This window comes from Antedon mediterranea, chromosome 8, assembly GCF_964355755.1.
Source record: "Antedon mediterranea chromosome 8, ecAntMedi1.1, whole genome shotgun sequence".
Classification (NCBI taxonomy): Eukaryota; Metazoa; Echinodermata; class Crinoidea; order Comatulida; family Antedonidae; genus Antedon; species Antedon mediterranea.
Window position 1 is genome coordinate 2,871,337 of NC_092677.1, and position 18,226 is coordinate 2,889,562.

Sequence of the window (18,226 nt, forward strand, 5' to 3'; positions counted from 1 at the left end):
TAGTTCTGTTGTTTGTTTACCATGTATAAATATTATCATAAATATAAAATTGAAACCTTTATTTCAATTTGCGTGAACAGTTATTATATTATTATATTGCATAGCATACATGTAAATACGTGAATTGGTTGAAACTGCATCACATGATTGCAGCTGCGAGGATCGTAAATCGTATATATCCTTGAGTACGATGATATTGACTGAGTAATTATCGTGTCCCTGTCATTAAACATATAAAATCCAGCAAATTCTCGAGTACGATGATTGTAATTTTCGTGTGGCGACACTTGCGTTTGGCGATAAATAAACAAACGTCCTCTACTGGATCTTGAACTCGCGATGAAATTGTCACTCCATCACAAGACAACGCTTCATGCCACGGAACTTGCTTGAAGAAATTAATCAACTAAACTGTTTAAACTATGCATACATAGCGCCCTCATTTGTTATTAGTCCTCCCTAGATGTGATGAAAGACCGTTTGTGATTGGTTAATACTCACAGTAGTAACTCGGTACGCGCACAACGCGGCGAACATCCGGTGATTCGGCTCGAAGAAGACGAATTATTATTTATTCGGCCTACCTGCTTATTGGTGGAAATTCTTCTGTTAATGTTATTATTTAAATGACCTAGGCTAGTGAATATTTGATTAATCATTAATCATTAATCATTAATCAGTAATTATCTGTATATTATTCTTCGCAAGGTAAGGTGTCTAGGCAGGCTTGTTTACATACAATACACAAAGGAGGCCTAGCCTAGCTACTCGACCCAGCAGATCTTCTACTTGTTGTTGGCTATGTAATATAACAGATATTGCCTTTTTTATATCGGTAAAATATAAGATTTTACATCCCTCGGGAATGATATTATGTTCTCGGGGAATTATATATTTCCTTCAGCTGGCGCTTCGGGAAATATATACTGTATTCCCTCGAACATATCATTCCCTCGGGGATGTCAAATCTTATATTTAACCTCTAAGCAGTCAATATCTGTATAATACAAATGCTTAGTTAGGGACCACGTCAACATTCTTTTACTGCAGTAACTACATTTGTTTACTCTTCAACCAGTTACTGCAGTAACTACATTTGTTTACTCTTTAACCTGTTTATGCAATTATTATACTACAGGAATTTTACACTTTAAACTGTCCAGTCGACATAACTCTTTATCTAACAGTTTTTTCATTTCTTTTGCATCCTCCTCCTGTCCAGACTCCTTATACGCCTGACCAAGACACTGCAGTGTCTCTGCAATACCTCTATTTTTTAAATGTTGTTGTAATACTCTCCTCCTGATAGCTAAGGCCTCCTTAAATCGTTCTACTGCCTGTGTAAACTTCTTTGCTTTCAGTAGCGTTTCTCCCAGCTGGTGCAACGTGCCAGCTGTGGACGTGTGTTCATTCGTAAGCATCCGTCTTCTTAACCGTAGTGCTTCTTTAAAACTGTTTTCAGATTGTGTGTATTCACCCATCATAGCATACACCTTCCCTCGGTTGTTTTGTATAAGTGAGGTATCGTGGTGATTTAGACCTAGCCTGTGCTGCATTGTGTAAGCATCATCTAACAGTTTGAGAGCGTCATCGTAGTTACTTCTCTTTGCGTGCTCCATGGCAACGTTGTTAATCGAGATGACTTTATCGCGTGATGGCGCTTTGTTGAAATGCTGTTTTGTTCTTAAAGACATTCTAGAAATAAATAGCAGACAGAATTAACAGTACAGGAATAATTATTATTGGTATAATTTAGTTGTAATCAATTCGTACCACTGTTTTCCCCAATAGTGCTGTTCTACTGTTCTTTTGTTATGTACAGTCCTTCTTTGCTCTATCAACCCAATCAGGAACATGCAGACAGGGATGTTAGTGTCTTTTAGTAGCAAAAGGTTTTAAACCAATATCAATCGCATTTCTTCAGTAAAGCTGACACCAAAGACATATATGTGAGATTTGTAAACAACACAAGAGTGCACTTAAGACACATCTGCTGTCGGCTGCCTTTGGAAATGTGTAAGGTTATTGTTTAGCTAGATACCCACATTACTGAGAACACTTGTGAGTAATGTACTGGCAGGTCTGTGCACCTTAAATTGCCGGTAAACGGAAGCAGTGATGTGGGTTCGATTGGTCTGTTTTTTTTGTTTTTTTTTTCTTTTTGCAAAATTTGTTTTGTTGTTGTTTTTAGTTTCATGGTTGCATTTCTCATGGTTTTCACAAGCGCCTTGAGCACTTTGTGGATATGTGCGCTCTATAAATCTTATTATTATTATTATTATTATTAACTTTTCTTACTTAAAATATTTGGTAGCTTCATTTTCAGAGCCAGGACTACGTTGGTAGAAGAGCCCAAAATAGTTGTATGTCTCCCCGGTTGCGGGATGCTCACCAAAAAGTTGCTTACGAATACGAAGACTTGCTTCAATGTATGGCTTTGCACTTTTTAAATCTCCTAGATAAATTAGACAAAAGTTCATTGTCTTTAAGTAAATGGCTTCTGGTTTTGGTCTTTTACTACTGGTGACACTGTTTAAGCTCTGTCTACACTATCAAACTTTATGTCACAAAAAAATGTGATGTGCCCATATATGGACATGATGATGTCATATTACTACCATATTTGGGCACAACCCACTTTTTTTGTCAAACTAGTTTGATAGTGTAGAAACTACAGTCAGGGCAAAATGCTTCCTACTTTCTAGAAGTTTTATGTGGTTAAGTTATCAGGATAGTCTAATAATAAAATATTATAAATAAAGACTCGCCTATGAAGGTGTGAACGCCCCCTAGTCTTGCCATGGTGGATCCTCCATGTCTGCTGAGTTTTACATCCAGTTCGTCTTGCATTTTAGAGGCTATTTGAAGATTTCTGGAAGAATATCGAGAAATTGTAATGTGGTAATTTAATTTAAGTTAGTCCTGAAAATAGGAATAAAGTGGTCTTTGTGAATATCTTTATGGCAACTGCACGAGGTACAGTAACAGATTAACAGCACAAGTCTACAGACTACTTACTCAATTGCTTCTCTTTCATTAGACTGCATATGTAAGTTCCATCCCATCGAAGTATAGAGTCTCGCCAATGCCTCTCTGGCTTGTCTCTGCTCATCAACTGTAGACTGGTTTTCAGTGTACTCAGACTTGTATTCAGTGTATTTAGACTGATTTTCAGTGTATTTAGACTGATTTTCTGTGTATTTCGACTGGTTCTCAGTGTATTTAGACTGATTTTCAGTGTAAATAGACTGGTTCTCAGTGCATTCAGACTGAATATCAGTGTATTTAGAATGGTTCATATTATTGGCAGGCTCTTTGGCATCCTTAAGCTCTTCTATAGCCTGAAGCAGTGATGCTTTTGCTTGCATGAATATATCTGATGCACATATATAATTACCTAAAACAAAATGATTAGTGTATCCACATTAATACAACATAAGGAAAGGTTGAAGAGCAGGGGATAAACGGACAGCAAAATAATGATCTATAGCTCTATCTACACTATCATGTCATATCAGTACCATATTTGGGAATATCACTACCATAGTATATTTGGGCACATCACACTTTTTTTTTAGAAGCTTTAGTGTTCAGATAAGCTACCTAGCTCTCCAGCTTTTTAGTCGAGGATATAATTTGAAAAATGTCCGCCGAGCTGGTAAGTATTTTGTATATAGAGTATATATATTCTACCACTATGCGCTAAAAAAAATAAATAATTGCCTTTGATGTTTCCAAGTGCTGTCCCATAATGCATCAGCATCATACCATGTTGATAAGCAGTACCCTGTAATTTGCTTGAGTTGACGCAAGCTTCGTAGAACTTGACAGCAGAGTGTTTTGGTAAAACATTAATTAAAAGATAATCGGCGTCACAAGCAAGTTGTATAAACTTCTCATAGCGTACAGTATCTGAACAATTAACTGCTTCCTTCAAAAGTTTGTCTATATTTTGTACGTCCTGATTAAAAAGTGGGAACAGTTTTTCCGGTTTCATCTCAGGTGTTAGACAGCGGACTACATCGATGAAGAACTCGCAGAAACGCTCGCGGGTTGTAACATTATCTCGTAAATGTGAGAAGTTGGCATCAACATATTCTTGAACAAATCCGTGAAAGTAGAAGCGATCAAGCTGTCCGTCTTTTTCGATAAGTGATCGGTTATAAATCGGAAAAATGGCATTTTGTTTTACTTCTGCAGTACTCGTTTCTCCAAGCACATGCTTTGCAGCGTTTACGCCGAAACGACCGGGAAAGTAAGCTAGCGTCACTAAGTACGATTTAATTCTTTTAGATAAGCGTTCAATAATTGACATCAAGTGACGAATGACCTCATCATCTTCGGTTATTATAAATCTAGGTATACTGTTCCCTTGATTGTCACCATTATTGGTGACAAAACATTGCTTTACATGCAGGTGGCGTAACACTCCAGGTACACCTGCACAAACTTCAACAAGATCTTCCAAGACATCTCGTGACATTTCAGAAACAGAATTTAACGTGATCATACTTTTAGAAGTTTCATCAGAAAGTTCTTGCAATTTCATTTCAAAAAATTGTTGCGTGTAAAAATGAAAACGAAATGTTGAAATGATAATGACTGTTGTGTGTTTTGAACTCGCCAGAGCCTTGCATAATTCAAGAAAATCCGTCTGTGCGTCGTCCGACGAATAATCTCTACTGAACTCCTCCGCATTGTCAAACACAAATATTTGACGCGATTTGATTCTTCTCAATAGTGCTGGGATAGACATTTTATCATCTTCAATTTTTGCGGTACTTGCACGCATGAGTGCACTCTTTATAACATCTCTTGTCGTCTGCACATTCTTTTGATCCCGGATGTCAATGATGTATGTTGTTGGCTTGTTGGGTAATGAATTAATTACTAAATTTGCTAACGAGCTTTTGCCTATGTTGGGTGGCCCGCTTATTTGAATCAGATTTGTGCGCTTTTCAACAATTTTTTCAATTAATATTGCTCTTTCGGTTTGTCGTCCAATAAATTTCGCCATCCTTTTGCTAAAATAAAACAAAATTATTTAAAACATTGATTTTTACACTACTGATGTGCAGTGTAGCTAGGCTACTGCTCAATTTAGGCTACTGCTAAATTTATAAAGTAAAACAATTATGTACCCCCTACTTCAATCGTGACTTTCCCTGTCTCTCTCTCACAAGAAGGGTCAATACATGGGCTAGGCTAGTAAGTAAGATGGTAGGCCTAGCTAGCTAGGTAGGGGTATTTGGGTATTCTAGGCACCTGTCTGTAGATATGCGATTGCAATACTATTGTATCTGGAATTGTGTAGGCCAGCCTAAGTACAGAATGCCTAGCTACAAATTAAAAATTACTATCGAAAGTAAAAATAGGAATTTACCATGTAAAAACGTTGTGTTCTTAGAGTATGATGTCATTGTTGTAAAGGGAAATTCCCTTTCGTTAAATCACACAATTGTGACGTAGTATATGGACTGTTCCATTATTATTATTTTTATAATGTGGTATAGAATAGAGGGTGCTATAGCTATTTTCTGTAATCTCATGCTTCTCCTGGTATGGACAAGAGTATTTAGACAAAATCATCGTCTAAGATATATGTAATTCTATATATTGTATCTACAGAAACTTGTCTTTAAATAGTAGTGTCAATAATTTAATTAACAAATAAACAACACAACATAAATCAATAATTAACAAAAAGAATTTTGTAGTTTTATTTATTTATTATGAGGTCTTTGATTCCATAAATATTTATACATCTAGTATATAGTAGTAGCCACACACATTTTGGCCACCCGAATTAAGCTAATATTCATGTGTTGTTTGGTTTAGATAAAGATGACACAATTGTAAGTAGGACTCTCACTGAGTCAAACTTTTTGTGATGTGCCCATGGACATGATGATGTCATACCACTACCATATTTAAGCATATCACTACCATATTTGGGTACATCACAGTTCACACCTTTTTTTTTCAAACTAGTTTGATAGTGTAGACAGAGATTAAGACCTTAATGCAGGTGCTGCCATTTATTTGTTATTCTAGGCACTTTCACTACCATATTTGGGCATATCACTACCATATATGGGCATATCACTACCATATATGGGAATATCACTACCATATATGGGCATATCACTACCATATATGGGCATATCACTACCATATATGGGCATATCACTACCATATATGGGCATATCACTACCATATATGGGCATATCACTACCATATATGGGCATATCACTACCATATTTAGGCATATCACTACCATATATGGGCATATCACTACCATATATGGGCATATCACTACCATATATGGGCATATCACTACCATATATGGGCATATCACTACCATATATGGACAGGTGATTTAGCATTTAGTTATCTTTACTGTTATTTTGTTTAATCTTATTTACTTTACTTCAATCTCCCACTTTGGCTCTTTTAGCTGCTATCTCATTTTCCTGAATAAAAGATATATAAAACACATTATTTTATTAATTATAGTTTTTAGATAAAAGAAATAAACAAAAATAGCAAAACATTTGTCAAGCACTGTTTAAGATTTGTACAGAAAATCAGATGAGGGTGAAAAATATTTAACCCAGAAGCATAAAAACTTGTCCTTACCGTTCCATATTGATAGTAATGCGGAGCTAATTCATACAGCCATGTTGGATCTATTTCTGTTACATCTCTCATATAATCTTTGTTTGTTTGTAGAACTTCATAGAAAACAACACTGCAACAACAACCAACATAAATGTAACTTAAGTGTGTGTATGTGAAATTGAAAAATTACATTTATAAGTTGTTGTTGGATAATTGTATATAATTAATAATTTAATAATAATAATTAAATGTTATTTTACATTCTTTTAAACTAAATGTGAGACATAGATAGTAATTTTCAATTCCAACATATGCAAACTGACTAAACAATTTTAAAAATAATTTTGTTGAAGAACGACATAGGAGACAAAAGTGTTGAAAATTATTGTAAAAAATAAAAACAGAAAAGATTACTGACTATTTGGGCCACTTTTCTGCATACATCACAGATGTTGGGTGAATATCCAACTCCTTATCATCTCTAATAGTACGATAAGATCCAGTAGCGTGCAGTCGTGCAGCATTTGCGAAAAACCCAGCAACGATACATCGACAAATGACATCAGCGTCGCCCTCACTTGACACAAGTTTTATCTTGAATTTTTTTAAAAGCTTTTCTAGTTGTTTACGAATCGATGAAGCTCTAACAAGACCTTTAGAAATTAAAATATTATTGTAATGAACAAATTGTATCATTTATAGTTATACTGTTGTAGTAATAATAATAATGTAAAAAATGAAATATTTATACCTTTGTAGTTGAGGTAATGTTCATGACACCATCGTGAATTTTTACCATACTAAGCAAAAATGTAGGAAAATTTAGAATGGTTGGTTAAGAGAAATCCAGCTAACATGTATATACTAATAATGTACTAAATTAATTTTAATAATATTTACCTTTTGAAACGCTTCATATACATTTAATAATGTCAGGTGATCACCCTCCATCACAGAAAACCTTCTCTTCATTTTCTCCTTCAGAAAAAAAAAACCCGTCCAAGTTAAATGCATTTATGTATTATTATACTGGATTGTATAAAAACCTTCACAATTTAATGTTGATAACAACAAATAAAACCTACCGCTTGAATCTTCTGATTTCTGGGAGTGAAAAATATGTTTTGGACTTGTAACATGGCAGTGATTGTAAGAATTTCTTCAGAACAACCAAAGTCACCTACAAAAAGAAAATATTAATTTAAAGAAAATTTAGTAAAGTTAAAATAACTTAATTAAGAAAAAAGTTTATTCCAGAAAGTAAATTTTGGTTGTTAACTTTTAATTGTAAACATTTCATGAATTTTACAAAAATTTTATTAGATAGTTGATATTATGCTATGATTCTGATTTTTATTCATAAACGGTTAACGGTTTCTATTTGAAGATTTTAAAATACATCAGAATAATTTTTACCAGAAACTAAAAGCATCTTGGCAAACATTGGATCCAGTGGAAACTCGGCCATTCTGACTCCAAGAGGCTGCGTTAACTTAGCGCTGTCATCAATGCCGCCTAACGCATACAGAAGCTCCAGACCGCGGATCATAGCTTTAGAAGAAGGGGGTGATGGGAATGTGAAACGTAGAACGTTATCAATTCCTAGGCTTTTTAATTGCAGTATCACTGAAGATAGGTTAGCTCTGAAATAAACAAATAACAATATTTATTTTCTACATTTTAGATAGTGTAGACAGAGCTTTAGAGATGTTTAAATTTTGTCAAATTAATTTGACAAAAAAGTGTAATGTGCCCAAATATGGTAGTGATATGTCCAAATATGCTAGTGATGTAACATCATCAAGTCCATATATGGGCACATCACATTTTTTTGTCACATAAAGTTTGATAGTGTAGACAGAGCTTAAGATTAGCCTATTAGTCCAAACCTTTGCATTTCTGGTACGGTCATCTGCGATAGCTTGTCAAAATCAGCTTCTGTGTATAATCGGTATGTTTTGCCTGAACGATTACGTCCTGCTCTTCCCGATCTCTGATTGGCTGAGGCCTGTGATACCGGCACGATAACCAAGCCTTCCATTCCAGTGTTTGCGTCGTAAGCTCGCATCTTGACAAAACCACTGTCGATAACTACAATATAAATTGAATTTTAATAATTGAAGATGTACCACTCTGTTTGTGGTCGTCTGTGTACAAGATATTTCATAAAATTCCTGAAAAGGTCTGGTTTGACTCATAGAACAGTTTGCTATATATTTTTCATATTATTTTTTCATTTTCACTTTTTGATTTAATAATGAATAATTCGTGGAAACTTTACCATAACCAATACCATTCACTGTGATAGAAGTTTCTGCGATGTTTGTTGCCAGAACAATCTTGCGGGTGCCAGGGGGCGTCCTTTCAAACACCTTCATCTGTTCATCTGCCGGCAAGGTTCCATACATTGGCAACGCTTTCATTTTCATTAATTTCTCATTTTTATTTGATCTTGCATAATCGCTAAAATTATAAAAGAAATTTAATCAAAACAATGTTTCATTTATATCCATTCTTTACTGTATAACTGTGTCAGAAAAATTCTCAAATAATATTACTTACATGACCATTTGTAACGCTTGATCGACTTCATCTTGACCGGTTAAAAATGCTAAGATGTCGCCTTCCTCGTTACTCTTATGAATCTTAATGATTGTTTCAACCGTTGACCTCAAATAGTTGGGCACTGGGCTAAGAAAAGCATTTACATTTGTTATATAAAATCCAAGGCGGATACTGACAATACCTGTACATGAAGCTAATTTATATTTGTAATGTGCAGCGCATTGAGAGCTTGCTTATATGCGCTAAAGAATGAACTATTATTATTATTATTTATAAATGTATTATAAAAACTAGATTTTATTACCTCTCAGTGTAGAATATATCGACAGGAAATGTCCGGCCTTCTACTGTTAAAATCACAGCCGTGTCTTTACTGAAATGTAAAATTATATAAATATATGACTTTCATTGTAAAACAGTTCACAAACATTGAACATATAAAATAGAAAATGTAACAAACATTGCCAATTATTATGATATGGTCATACATATCAATAAATGTATAAGGGGAATTACCACCTATCTGATTGGACAGTGATTAATTTACTATTGGTAAGACTTATAAAAAAAATAAATACTATTTAATTTAAAGGTAAAAAAAATGTTATTTAAGCTTTTGAAACAAGTTTAAATTGGGTGTGAATTCAACTTGGGGATTATATTGACTTTATCCGTCTTGTGTCAAATTACTTTTAAAAAAAAATTCACTACCTTTTGTCTTTTGTGTCATTATCATTAAAAAAATTCTGAAATGCTTCAGCATCCAACGTCGCCGAGGCAACAATCACACGCAAATCTTTCCGTTTCTTCAAGATTTTTTTTAGAAGGCCAATGGCAATGTCTGTGTACAGTGTACGCTCATGTGCCTCATCTAACATAATAACACTTTTAAAAGAAATAAAGAAAATAATTAAAACATTAGAATCAAAACACAAACAATGACAACAAAAAATATACACATTAAAAGGTGAATATTAGAGTAATAATAATAATAATAATAATAATATCATTTATGATAGCACCTTTTCATGAATAAATAAGAGTATAAATATTTATTCTTTATAAATTGCTTGGACGAAACACGCACCTGTATTTTGAGAGCAAAGGGTCTTCCATCATCTCTCTTACCAAGTAACCATCTGTTAAAAACTAGAAAAAAAAAATTCTTAATATTGGTATCATTACCAATTGTACAGTACTACGGTTGGACAATACAGTATATATTTTTTTAATTCATATAACAATTTCAACATTTTTCATTTTAAATTAGTTGGCAGTCACCTGTTCATGTATTATTTATTAATTATTTCACCTTAATTCTTGTTGCATCCTTATCTGTACAGTCATCAAATCTAATTGAATATCCGACCTCGTGACCCAGCACGGCGCCTCGTTCTTCTGCTACTCTTTGAGCGACCTGAAATAATAAAATATTTAATTTTGTTTAGTTTATAACAACTCTCTCCAAAACTTGTCATCTTTTATGTCGACCAACTAATAATTATGCTAGATAGAATGCAAGGATTTATATCTGATATACCGTTATAGCTGCAACTCTACGTGGTTGCGTAACACCAACAACATATCCGCTATCGGTCCATCCAGCTTCAGCCAGGTATTGTGGTATCTGAGTGCTTTTCCCACAACCAGTCTCTCCAACAATCACAATGGTCTGATGAGTCTCCAGCAGGTATAAGATATGATTTCTATGCTACGATAATAAAATGAAAAAATAGTATAATTTGGTACCAGGAATGTAATGAGTGCATTGGAGTATAAATTGAGTACAGTATGAGTAGCTTTTAATAACTAGGAATATAAATTGGTACCTATGAGTATAAATGGGTACCTACTGTATGAGTATAAATCAGGAAAGAAATAGGTGCTGCGTAGGCAGGATCATGTATAAAAATAAAACAGACAAATTTCTTGTTTCTGCCTCAAAATAAAATATTTATTGTACGTGTACTTTCGACCATAGGTCATCATCAGTATGGTCGAAAGTACGCGTACAATAAATATTTGAAGCAGAAACAAGAAATTTGTCTGTTTTACTGTATGAGTATAAATGGGTACCTAGTATGAGTATAAATGGGTACCTACGAGTAAAATGGGAATTTTACCAGGATAATAAATGGGTACCAGGAATATCAATGGGTACACTGTCCCCCTTACAGTATGTATCTAGGTAGGAGTAGTATATAAATGGGTACCAGGAATATCAATGGGTACACTGTCCCCCTTACAGTATGCATCTAGGTAGGAGGAGTATATAAATGGGTAGATGGGAATAAATCAATCTAAGGTAATAGTAATAACATATTGAAAACAAATAGCTTATTGTTGAACCTTGAATACAGGAAGTCTTTGACGTTGTTGTTGTATCGACATTGATATGTATGGGTTGTAGATGACAGCCGTGCTATCATCTTTCTTGTTGTTTCTTTCTTCATTTAGAGCTGTTCCTGGAGCCTCAGTTCCTGAAATCAAAATCATGAACTGCATATCAACCCAGTTTATAAAGTTATAAAAATAGATAGCGTTATCTAAGTAAGTAAGCATCATGTATTCTCTAGGCCTTTCCTTTTTAATTTGCCAACGGCTGGTACCGCGGGGGCTATCGTGTCTGCACAACAACAAGAAAGTAATTGAGAGGCTTAGAAAGAAAAATCTATCTAATTATTATTCTAACGTCAATATTATTGTGTATAAGTAAAGTATGCTTGTCATCAACGGAATTACATTTATTTAGTAATGATGAAACCTTGTTTATTGAAACAAAAAGCTCACCTGGCCTCCAAAACTTTGGTTTGTAGGAGGCTGCCATGTTGAAACTGCCCTCAAGTACAGAAATATTGTTCAGAATATTTAATTTATTTCATTGTATAATTTACAAAAACAATCCTTGGTACATTGTTTTTATTAAAAATTAAAATTGCTATTACATATTATATTATTATCTATATAGAAAATAACAAATTGACTTTTTTATCCAATGTATTTGCAACTATTTAAACAAATATTTTAGGTGTAAAAACTGTCTGCTTCCAAGTACGTGTAAAGAAAGGATTTTGTCAAAAGCCCACTGCTGCTGAAAATTGTCTTGATTTTTATCAAATGAGGATGAAAATATGGCGACACGGAGTTTAACAGAAGTATTTATTTTAATGCGAAATAATGCTGTTCAAAATAGGCATATATTCACGGAGCAGGTAAGCCGTTAATTCCCTTTATATTTGTCACAATCTAGGCTAGCCTAGCTAGGTAGGCTGTCTAAATAATATTGTAAGGCCAAGAAACCTAATATAGAACGCTGTGGTGATTCATCCGGCACTGCGTGTAGTGCATTGAGGAGGCAGCCTAACTTTAAGTATTATTCTATCTCCATGGCGCTTCTGTTAAATGAGAATATTATACTTAACTAAGGTTAATACTTTGTATATATTTGCCAAACAAAATTATATAAACAGTCGGACTCAGTTTATATAAATTATAGGTTTTGTTGATGAATGTGTATATTAATTATTATTATTAATCCAAAGGCAAATAACTGAAAAAATGACAATGCTGTGGGTATCAGTGGCTGGACTAAATCAAAACGATCAAGTAAAACAGCCAGAAAAATCAGCAGAGCTTTCGGGCAACACTAGCCCTTAAATATTATTATTATTAACTTTAATCACAATAACATTAATCTTGTGTTCTTTGTAAGAATGAGACCGATAGGACAGCATTAGTGAGTACTACTGATGGAGTGGTATCATTCTCTAAGTCATCTCTACCTCCTGAATGGTAAGTTTGGCACAAATATGTTATTGTTTAAAAAAAAATTTTTTTTAATATAGATTGATTGTTTAAATGTTTTTGTGAGTTTGAAAGAAAATTAGTTTTCATAATAATGTCTTCACCATTATTATTGTATGAATGTTATTCAGTATCATCTGATTTCAAAGTGTTTTTATTCTTTTTGAAGGGTTGATAGTGTTGAAGAAATACAGTATGACATATCCAGAATTCAACATAAAAGTATGAAATATTTTAATTACTTGAAATCTTTATTATCAATTTACAAATAAATTTGAACAGCAAAATTAAAGATTAAAATAAACATAAAAACCATGATAAATTAAATGTGTAATAAATAACAGTTAATCATTGCTTGCAAGCCTCAAAGTTTACCCAATTAATTATTGTTATCTTTGTTTGTTTCTCAGTGAAAGAATTAGCAATGGTTCATGATAAGCATTTAAACAGACCAACACTGGATGACACGATGGAAGAAGAGCACTCTATTGAAATTATGACACAAGAAATTACACAGGTAAATGTTGTCCCTATTATTGCCACCCACATTCTTATTGTCACCCACATTGTTATTGTCACCTCACCAATATTGTCACCCTAATCATTATTAATAAAATAAAAAAATTATTTGATATTGCTTTATTTTTAGATGTTTCACAGATGTCAAAGGTCAATTCAATCAGTGGGTGCAAAAAGTCGTAGGTCAACGTCACAAGAACAGAAAGTTACCAAAAATATAATGTCAACTCTAGCGGGTCAGCTTCAAGATTTATCAATAAGTTTTAGGAAAAGTCAATCAAATTACCTTAAAAGTAAGTTTAGTGTTTTGTGAAGATATTTTTTCTGCAAAAGAAATTTTCATCAAATTGAAATTGTAAATATTTCTAATGTTATGCTTGTTCCCTTTTGTACAGGAATGAAGAGTCGAGAAGAGCGGTCACAGCATTACTTTGGTGGTAGCAATATGATGACGTCAAACAACAGCGCCATCATGGCTGCACAAGACGACCTTGATGACGAGGACATGATATATGACAGGGTACTTTGTTCTTTCAACAAATAGTTAAGATGAGATGCCATTAAATTAAGTTCATTGGTGAAAAAAAAAAGTGTCTGTCCTTTCTAATAAGGGCTTAACAATATCTGTGCTCAAGCTCTGTCTACACTATCAAACTAGTTAGACAAAAAATGTGTCATATGCCCAAATATGGTAGTGATATGCCCAAATATGGTAGTGATATGACATCATCATGTCCATATATGGATAAACTTGATGGCTACTGTTACTGTTCTTCAAATTCCTGATATGTATTTAGATTAATTCTCAATGAAAGTTAAGTAGTTCTGTGGGGTTTTTTTTTACTGATTTTTGTACTGAAATTATTTATTTTTTTGTCTTGTAGGGCTTTACAGATGTACAAGTACATATGGTAGATGAAAACAGTGCTCTCATAGAAGAACGCGAGAAAGAAATCACACACATAGTGCAATCAATATCAGATCTGAACGAGGTCTTCCGAGATCTCGCAACGATGGTTGTAGAACAGGTAAGAACGTAAGAAAGAAATCACACACATAGGGCAATCAATATCAGATCTGAACAAGGTCTTCCGAGATCTCGCAACGATGGTTGTAGAACAGGTAAGAACGTAAGAAAGAAATCACACACATAGAGCAATCAATATCAGATCTGAACGAGGTCTTCCGAGATCTCCAACGATGGTTGTAGAACAGGCATGAAACTCACATTTGAATGTACATTTGTCATCACATATTAGTATAATTTCAAGACTGACTGTTAATTGTTATATATTTTTCAGGGTACAATTCTAGATCAAATTGATTATAATATTGAGCAGTCATCAGACAGGTTACAAAGTGGCCTCAAACAGCTACAAAAGGTATCATATTTGATTAATGATTTCAAGTATTTACTGTATTTGAAATATATTTCAATTATTGTCTAATGCCTAGACTAGACAAACAAAAGTGTGGTGTGCCCAAATATGGTAGTGATATGACATCATCATGTCCATATATGGGCACATTACATTTTGTCACATAAAGTTTGATAGTGTAGACAGAGCTTTATGCAACTAACCAGTCTAAAATCAACTTTTGTTTTATCAACCTTTCTCGTTGAGCTGACCTTTGACCAAGATATAGCATTCATGAAAGTATATCACAATCTAATCTACTGCCACAAATACTGTTCTTAAGACCTGTTTTTTTTTTATACCAATATCAATTTTTTTTTCACAGGCTGAGAAATATCAGAAAAAGAACCGCAAGATGATGGTGATTTTGATTTTATTTGTTATTATCGTCGTTTTAATCATTATTTTAATTGCCAAGAAATCTAGTTGATGATTTTAAATTATTAAGTTATAAATCGAAGTAGGGCCAAAAGGATGCATACAACTTAAGGTTTCAATATTCATATATGTAAATTATATGTAAATAGGCTAGTTCAACTTTAAAAGTTGATTTATCTGTTTTAGATTATTTGTATAGTCTTTTTTGATCATGTCAAAATATTTGATTGATTAAAGTTGTGTGATTATAATATTTTGTTTTCTATATGGAATGGAGAATTCCTAAGTAAAGCCATCAATATAAGTAAATAATATAAATTATTTATCATAGACTTCGATCAAAAAAGATTATAAATGGTGTATTTTATTTGTGTTGTTGCGATATAAAATGTGCATTCCTTGGCTAAATTAACATATTGTACAATGGGTTCACAATAGATAATATAGCAATTTGTTAATTTGTACAATGTCTTAAAATCTCCAGTGGTCTAATGGTAGGGTGCCTGAATATCAAGCAGAAGGTTCCGGGTTCGAATCTCGGTTGGGGCAGCTTTTTCTAATTCTCACATATTTCCTCATCTTCAACTGTTTAAAAATTAATTATAAATTTCTCTGTACCTATGAATTTGTTATAATTCAAATATATTGAATGTTATTTTGTCTTAATATTTTGTTTTAATATTTTGTTTTAATATACAATTTCATCATTTTATTTAATACATTTGTTTTAACTTATTAATTGGTTGGACAGAGCCAACTAACATTAATTTTTTTCACAAAATCACAGGGAATATTCACCCATAGTTATACAAAACCAATTTAATAATGAGAAAGTAACTTCAATTTGTTGAAAGATAACATTATGTGAAAACAAAACAGTATTATCAAAACATACATACATGAATAGGTTGTGTGCATTTCACTCGCTGCTATAAGTCATATGATTTGAGCCACAGTATATATTTATTACTTTCTGAATGTATTTGTTATGTTTATATGTTTTATTTATATTAATAGTAAAGCTTGGTTCCCACTAGAGACGAAACGCGAGGACGTAACGTAAGTGAGTTGACCAATCACAAGCGATGGATTATTCGAACTGTCGCGTATTATTTGTCAACACGCGTTTACGTCATTGTGTTGCGTCTCTAGTGGGACCAGGCTTTATTCAATACCTAATGTTGTATTCAATACCTAATGTTGTATTCAATACCTAATGTTGTATTCATTATGCTCAGTGCTGCTGTATCAATGTATTCAATTATTGTAGGAATACATTTTAAAAATATCTATCCCTCCAATTACTAACCGTTTTAATTAGAGAACCTTCAATTAAAGACCATTGACTGATGATTTTATTCTTAAAGCGTGGTTCCCACTAGCGACGCAACACAAGGACGCAACACAAGGACGTAAAGCAACGCAAGTGAATTGACCAATCACAAGCGATGGCTTATTTGCTTGTGATTGCTAACTGTCTATAACTTCGCTTGTCATTGGTTAAAACGCTTGCGTTGCGTTTACGTCATTGCGTTACGTTCTAGTGGGAACCAAGCTTTAATGTATAAATACTATTTATCTATATATTTAACTATACCTAAAGCTTGGTTCCCATTAGGACGCAACGCAATGACTTAAGCGCGCCGCAAGCATTTTGACCAATCACTACGCGTTGGATCATCCAAAACTGTAGCTTGTGATTGGTCAACTCATTTACGTTGTGGTTACGTCATTACGTTGCGGCCAAGTGGGAAACAAGCTTAAGGTGCATACAGAATTATATATGTTTTCTATTTTATATGGTAAAGGCAAATTTTAATGTAATATTCCTTAAACCAATAATACATATTCGTTAAACCAATACAAGTTTATTCAAAGCAATATTTATTGAAATTTTGGATTAGTTATTTACTTATCAGTCCTCCATATTTCTTATTTTGTACAATATTTAATTTAGCAGGTCTAAGATCAACTGATTTTAGCTGGTTCCAATGATAATTATTGTAACCCTTGTTATACCATAACAGTAGGCCTATCTATGTTTGTTTAAATCCGATCCCATGCTAAGTTTGTCTTAATGTTAACCACTACACCAGGGCCAGACTGTAAAATGTCGATGTTTAGGCTATAAAATAATACACAAATACTGCTAATTTAAAATATGAGAAATGTGCATTTTGTGACCTTTATTAGTTCCCCTCCTACACAAGCCTTTGAAACAGCTTTAGACGGTAATATAAGCTTAATTGTCAATTATTTGGTTAAATGTACTTAGTTATGTGCTTAAAAGTAGAACCCCCTTATTTGGGACACCCAGTTCAGGAGAAACTCTTATTAAGCTCTGTCTACATAACAGTATCAAACTACTTTGACAAACAAAGTGTGATGTGCTCAAATATGGTAGTGATATGCCTAAATATGGTAGTGATATGACATCATCATGTCCATATATGTACACATCACATTTCTTTGTCACATAAAGTTTGATAGTGTAGAAAGAGATTAAGTTTTAAGGTGACACTTCCCGTGAGACGAACGAGACCAACCCCTATTCAAGGCCTATGTTGGGTCCCGAAGGTGTCTCCTTAATAGAGGTTCTATGTGGTTTATTTTACTAATGTTTTCCACCGACGCTTCTTCTCTTACCCACCTTAATTGTAATGACGTCAACAATATTTCGGTTTCCTTAAGTGTTTGTGTAAAAGTTCGATAGAAACTTAAACATTACAAACATAAGTGAAAGTTGTTATTTAAATATTTACTGAGTAATAGGCGGTGTTATCTGCTAGTTTCTGGCAATACTTCATTGAAACATCTTTTTGTCATATATACATGTTAAAGGTGAATTTCTGAATTCTTAAAAGATTGGTTCCGTTTAAAAGCAACGCAGCGATGTACGCGCAACACAGTTGACAAATCAC

The 18,226-nt window shown here is 33.5% G+C and overlaps 3 protein-coding genes across 4 annotated transcripts; 1 reads left to right on the forward strand and 2 right to left on the reverse strand.

Annotated features, from left to right (window-relative positions):
- Positions 1–9: 9 nt before the first annotated feature.
- On the reverse strand, positions 10–4,315 carry LOC140057113 (uncharacterized). The gene is made up of 5 exons (XM_072102655.1): positions 3,724–4,315; positions 3,019–3,397; positions 2,769–2,872; positions 2,299–2,455; positions 10–1,695 (listed from the first exon to the last, which is right to left on the reverse strand). Exons 1-5 carry the CDS (start codon positions 4,313–4,315, stop codon positions 1,128–1,130), a joined length of 1,800 nt encoding a protein of 599 aa, XP_071958756.1. The 3' UTR covers positions 10–1,127.
- A 1,271-nt stretch (positions 4,316–5,586) lies between these two features.
- Positions 5,587–12,013, reverse strand: LOC140056298 (probable ATP-dependent RNA helicase DHX35). The gene is made up of 17 exons (XM_072101622.1): positions 11,977–12,013; positions 11,536–11,666; positions 10,727–10,897; positions 10,499–10,603; positions 10,274–10,335; positions 9,898–10,071; positions 9,491–9,559; positions 9,184–9,312; positions 8,903–9,084; positions 8,511–8,712; positions 8,038–8,264; positions 7,707–7,801; positions 7,522–7,599; positions 7,373–7,421; positions 7,040–7,274; positions 6,640–6,751; positions 5,587–6,473 (listed from the first exon to the last, which is right to left on the reverse strand). Exons 1-17 carry the CDS (start codon positions 12,011–12,013, stop codon positions 6,432–6,434), a joined length of 2,100 nt encoding a protein of 699 aa, XP_071957723.1. The 3' UTR covers positions 5,587–6,431.
- Positions 12,014–12,246: 233 nt separating this feature from the next.
- LOC140056547 (syntaxin-16-like) lies at positions 12,247–16,696 on the forward strand. Of its 2 annotated transcripts, XM_072101951.1 has the most exons (9): positions 12,247–12,398; positions 12,899–12,978; positions 13,160–13,212; positions 13,401–13,507; positions 13,640–13,802; positions 13,905–14,029; positions 14,394–14,537; positions 14,811–14,891; positions 15,253–16,696. In XM_072101951.1, exons 1-9 carry the CDS (start codon positions 12,318–12,320, stop codon positions 15,355–15,357), a joined length of 939 nt encoding a protein of 312 aa, XP_071958052.1. In that variant the 5' UTR covers positions 12,247–12,317; the 3' UTR covers positions 15,358–16,696. The 2 variants fall into 2 exon arrangements, 1 of the variants encoding a protein (XP_071958052.1); XR_011846775.1 differs by lacking the exon at positions 15,253–16,696 and having other exon boundaries at positions 14,394–14,631; positions 14,811–14,885.
- Positions 16,697–18,226: the final 1,530 nt, after the last annotated feature.